The sequence below is a fragment of the Sus scrofa genome, chromosome 6, assembly GCF_054392235.1.
Source record: "Sus scrofa isolate SSC_HxYL_T2T_F1_AM1 chromosome 6, Sscrofa_HxYL_maternal_Yorkshire_Landrace_v2.0, whole genome shotgun sequence".
Classification (NCBI taxonomy): Eukaryota; Metazoa; Chordata; class Mammalia; order Artiodactyla; family Suidae; genus Sus; species Sus scrofa.
The window spans coordinates 172,538,816-172,544,520 of NC_139388.1; the positions used below are offsets into that span (position 1 = coordinate 172,538,816).

Consider the following 5,705-nt stretch of genomic DNA (forward strand, 5'->3'; position numbering starts at 1 on the left):
AGTTTAGAGCACCAAAGGAAAGGGTTTTGAGTGATTATTTTTAGAGAGGAGGGAGGGAAAGTTTTAATCTTCAACATCACACTCGGGGGCCAGGACCAGAGGAGAAGAACCTCAAGAAATGCACCATGTGACAGTAGCTTCTAAAGGGCAAGAAGGTAGGTAGCCTTGCTGGGGCTGCTAGAAGGAACAGAGTGAGACCCTGGAGGTCTCAATGAAAGATCAATCTTAAGAAACAGAAAATTCCAAAAAATTTTCCCTCCCCTCCCCTAATTTAGCCTCATCCTAGGTAGACCTCAATCTCCAACCTGATATTAATCTCAAGTAGTATTCAGATAACCACTGACCTTGCCAGCAACCGAGTGAGCATGGTACTTGAATATGCATCCTAATCTGCCACTCGTAGGTCAATTTTGCTTTCTGTAGCTGGAGAATGCAAGACTTCCCCTGGGAGAACCAGAGCTCCGTGTCCGAGTTCATCCTTCTGGGATTCTCCAGCGATTCCCAAATTAATGCAATCCTCTTCAACATCTTCCTCTTCCTCTACCTCTCTACACTTGTGGGCAATGGACTCATTGTCACCTTGATCCACCGGGACTCCCGCCTCCACACACCCATGTACTTCTTCCTCAGGGTCCTCTCCACGCTGGACATGAGCTATGTCACCACCACTGTGCCCCAGATGTTGGTGCATCTGGTCTGCCAGAAGAAAACAATCTCCTATGCTGGGTGTGTGGCCCAGATGTACATCTTCCTGGTGTTGGGCATCACAGAGGGCTGGCTGTTCTCTGCCATGGCCTATGACAGGTATGTGGCCATCTGCTACCCACTCAGGTACAAGGTTATCATGACCCCATGGCTGTGTGGGGCAATGGTGCTCTTTTGTGGACTATGGGGTATCAGCTGTTCCTTAGTCTACACTGTTTTCACTATGCGCCTGCCCTTCTGTGGCCCCAGTGAAATCAACCACTTCTTCTGTGAGGTCCCTGCTGTCCTGAAGCTGGCCTGTGCAGACACATCCCTCAATGACCAAGTGGATTTCATCCTGGGCTTCATCCTCCTCCTGATACCCCTTTCCTTCATTCTGGCCTCTTATTTCCGCATCTTTGCCACCATATTGAGAATTCGCTCAGCTCAGGGTCGACTCAAGGCCTTCTCCACCTGTGCTTCCCACATCACTGTGGTCACCATGTTCTGTGGACCTGCCATGTTCATGTACATGAACCCTGGGGCCAATGCCTCCCCAGAGCGGGATAAGAAACTGGCCTTGTTCTACAATGTCATCTCTGCCTTTCTCAACCCCATCATCTACAGCCTCAGAAACAAAGATGTAAAGAGGGCTTTTCTCAAGTTAACAGGCTGGGGCAGCACCCCTGAGTGAGGCTACTGGAGCACAGAAGGCCACGGCCAGACCTGTGGTCCTTCCACCCCATTCCCTCTTGTCACCCTATGGACAAGTAAGAATCACTGACTCATAGTTAGGGGAGATAACATGTGAAAGTAGGTACCTCGGTGGGACGTGACTGTGGCTCCAGCAGGTGGGCTATCGTCAAACATCAAGAGACCCAACTCTGGACAGAGTGACAAGGAAGGATCTGTGTCTAATTCATTTCTGTTTCCCCAGGGCCTAGCAAAGGGTCTGGCACAAGCAAGGGGTATTAATATTTGCTGTTTGAGTAACTGAGACATAAGGATTGGACCTATTAAATCAACTCTAGTGGGCGGGACAAGATGACTCTGGGATCTAGATGAGTGACTTTATCTCAATCAAGAGCACGAACATATCTGAAGAAACATAGTCTCGGGATAAAGGAAAACTGACCTTTGGAATGGGATTCAGGGACTGGTCATTGTCCGTCCAGCACTTCCATGGAAGTGTGCTTTCCAGGGCACATGGAGAGCCCCTCTCTGGCGAAGAGACATTTTGAGGGTCTCTCAGTACCTGGGTCAGAGCTCATACTTTGCAGAAAACCATCACCCGTAGGATTGTTTTGAGAAGTTCATGTAGGTAATGTTCTCAAAACATGCTGGATATAGTGCGTGCTTTGTATAAATATCACCATTCTTCTTGTTATGTTTGACTGCTTTTTCCTAACACTGTAATCACCAAGCAGACAATTGAGACCATTCGGCTTAGAAAGAAAAATTTCCAGAACTGAAGAGCCTGAAACTTTCTAAACCCCCTAATCCAAGAATGAACACAGGCCCACACAAAGGCGAGTCACCTGGAATCTCAGTTCTCTATAGAAAGAATGAGAATGAGAAGGACACTGACTTCTCAATGCCAAAAAAAAAAAAAAAAAAAAGAAAGGACGAAGGCTGCTGGACAAAGAAGCAGTGTCTGCAACATTCTCAGGGAAAATCCATACCAGCCAAACTGCAGAAATGGAGGGAGATAAAAAGTTCACTTCCCACGTTCCCTTTCCTACCAGAAAATGCAAGAGAGAGAAAGCACAAGTTAAGACAGGAAAACAAATATAGAAGCTAAAGAGACAGGGGACAGGTATAGGACAGACCTAAGTTACAGAAGGAGAATTATAAGATGGATAAAATGGCAAAGAATTTAAGAAGAAATAGGAGAAAGAGGGAAAATTAGGCATATAGAAAAAGATAAGGTGATAATTAACTCAAGGAAAATCCAAAAGCTGTACCACGAATAATTTTTTTATAGTATTATTATTTATTTATTTATTATTATCCATCTAGGTCTAAAGTGATTGGTATTTTAACAACTATGATGATCTAGACCCTGATTGCTGGCTTATCTAAAATCATGATACAACTATTTGGAAGGATGATGAAAAAGGAATCGGATGGGGGTGTATGTTAAACCTTCATCTATCATAAAAGGAATGAAATTAGGACTCAAAGGCACTCATATGTGGAATGTAACAAACTGATAAACAATAAAAAATAAACAAAACCAACATGTAGATATGGAGAACAGAATAGTGGTTGCCAGATTTTGTGGGTGAGCTGCAGTGGAGGGGGAAGAAATGGGTGAAAGAGATCAGTTGTATGGCGAAATCAAATTTTTGGTAGTGAATGTGTTATAGGGTAAACAGAAGTAAAAATATAATGTTGTACAGCTGGCATAACCACTATGGAGAACAGTATGGAGGTACCTTAGAAAATTATACATAGAACTACCATATGACCCAGCAATCCCACTCTTGGGCATATATCCAGACAAAACTCTCCTTAAAAAAGACACATGCACCTGCATGTTCATTGCAGCACTATTCACAATCGCCAAGACGTAGAATCAACCCAAATGTCCAATGACAGACGATTGGATTAGGAAGATGTGGTATATATACACAATGGAATACTGCTCGGCCATAAAAAGAACAAAATAATGTCATTTGCAGCAACATGGATGGAACTAGAGACTCTCATCCTGAGTCAAGTAAACCAGAAAGAGAAAGAGAAAGACAATATGATATCACTTGTACCTTGAATCTAATATATGGCACAAAGGAACATTTCCACAGAAAAAAAATCATGGACTTGGAGAACAGACTTGTGGTTGCGGAGGGGGAAGGGGAGGGAGTGGGAGGGACTGGGAGCTTGGGGTAAATAGATGCAGAATGTTGTCTCTGGGATGGATTAGCAATGGGATCCTGCTGTGTAGCACTGGGAACTCTGTCTAGTCACTTATGATGAAACACTTAATGTGAGAAAAAAGAATGTATACATGTATGTGTAACTGGGTGACCATGCTGTACAGTAGAAAAAATATATAAAGAAATTTAAAAAAAAAAAAAAGGAAAAAAGTATATAACTTTATAAATCAGTGTAACTTCAATAAAATAAATTTTTAAACTACTTTTTTTACTGTTATATAATTAAAATACATTTGTCTCTTTTCATGCATCTTTTATATCATTGTCTTTGTCATTACCAGGGCCACTTTTTCGACTTCTCTAACGGTTTTCCAGAGTACACCACTTTCATTACAGCACCTTCCAAATCCATGTATGATGTATGAGGAAGACACTGGAGATTTTATCCCAAGTCACAAAGAGTACAATGTAACATTTGGTTCTGCTTACATTGGCCCCATTAATGACACACATGATGTCTGCAACTTAACCACCTACTCTCTTCTTCCACTCTTTTTCGTGCTTAACATGTATTATTGTGATATGTGTATACAGAAGAGTGTATACTACATGTAGGTAATATTTAAAGAACTATAATGAAATGAAGATCTGTGAACTCACCAACAGGATAGGAAACAGAACGTTACCTGCTCCAGCGTTTCTCCCTGATTGCCTTCTTCCCACACATGCACACTCTCACCCCATCCTGGATGCTGTGATTATTCCCTCATTTCTTCCTCCTCAATGACTTTGGCGTCACCCAGTTTTCACTCCCCCACCCCCGTGATGATGACACTGCTTTTTGGTCGTGATGATGTTGAGAAATTCTCAGTAAGATCCTGTGCCGTTCAGTTTGCTGTGTTCGCCCTCTTTCAGAGGGTCCAGGGCTCCAAGAAGAAACTCAAACTCCTGAACTTGGCCCACACGTCCCCCTGCCCTGACCCACCTTTAATCTGGGGCATCCTCTCCCGCCTCTCTCCCCCACGTGCCACATGCACGCTCCTGCTTCTGGGCTTGGTCACTATTCCTCTTTGTCCTTGGGTCTCAGCTGGGAGCCTCAGCCTCTGCGCATCTCAGGCAGGTGGTCCTCCTCTCTGACTGCCCTCAGAACATCCTGTCACCTCTGACCAGCAGCTTCTGTCCTACTCAGAAGCCCCTAAGAGTGCTTATCACACGCCCTGTAGGCTCTGGGCGTCTCAGGGCATGAACTGAGTCAATCTCATCTACCACTGTTTGATGGAGTCGTTAACACAGCGTAACTCCAGTAAACGATGTACGAAAGAATGAAGGAGGAAGAGGGGGAGGGAGGAAGGAGGTTGGAAAGGGAGGGAGAGAGGAAGAAAGGAAAGAAGGAAAGAAAACAGTGGGAAAGGAAGGTGGGAAGGACGGGGATGGAAACCTAGATTCAGATTCAGCTCTTCCGCTTACTCATTTAGAACTCAACCCCTCCGAGCCACTTTTCCCCAAACAACCAAAGAAGTGAGATAATAGCAGTGACTGCCCAGGGTCGCAAGATGTCCACCCAAATGTGTGGCCCTCCGTCTTCCATGGAGGGGCCAGCCTTCCCAGCCAGAGGGGAGCAGGTGGGTCATGGAAAGCCTCTGACACTGGCTGGTTTCTCCCACACCCAAGGACGGCCCTCTTCCTCATCCCCAGCAGAACTCACCTCCTTGGAATTGTCTCTGTTAACTCTCTGTGCTGTTTTCCTTTTCCAGCCTGATCCAGTTTCCAACGCTCACTTCCCCAGTCCCTTCCTGCGAGCAGGTCACGATGGCCAGCAGCCGCAGCCAGCTGTCCCCGCCCCAGGTGTTTGCCATTGCAGCCTATTCTAAGGGATTCGCCTGTTCCGCCGGGCCAGGGAGGGTTCTACTGTACGAGAAGGTGGACGACAAGGAGTCGTACCGTGAGAGCAGGGAAATCCGGGTGAGGAGGGGAGGCAGGGGCAAAGTTGGGGCCCGACTGGCATTTGTTCGGGGGCAGCAGGGCACCGACAGGGCGGGCGTTGGATGGGGAGAGGCTGGGGTGCTGAGCAGAAAGGGACTTGAGACATTTGCCTGCGGGGAGTTTTAGGATGGGCTGGGCAGAATCGAGGTTAGAATCAGG

General features: G+C 45.8%; 1 protein-coding gene across 1 annotated transcript; it reads left to right on the forward strand.

The window, feature by feature from the left end:
* The first annotated feature begins 430 nt into the window (after positions 1-430).
* Positions 431-1,378, forward strand: LOC100524204 (olfactory receptor 2G3-like). The gene has a single exon (XM_084965751.1). It carries the CDS (start codon positions 431-433, stop codon positions 1,376-1,378), a length of 948 nt encoding a protein of 315 aa, XP_084821877.1.
* The last annotated feature ends 4,327 nt before the right edge of the window (positions 1,379-5,705 follow it).

What these genes read in the sequence shown, in the direction of transcription:
- LOC100524204 (XM_084965751.1), top strand. Translation starts at nt 431, where the DNA reads ATGCAAGACTTCCCCTGGGAGAACCAGAGCTCCGTGTCCGAGTTCATC.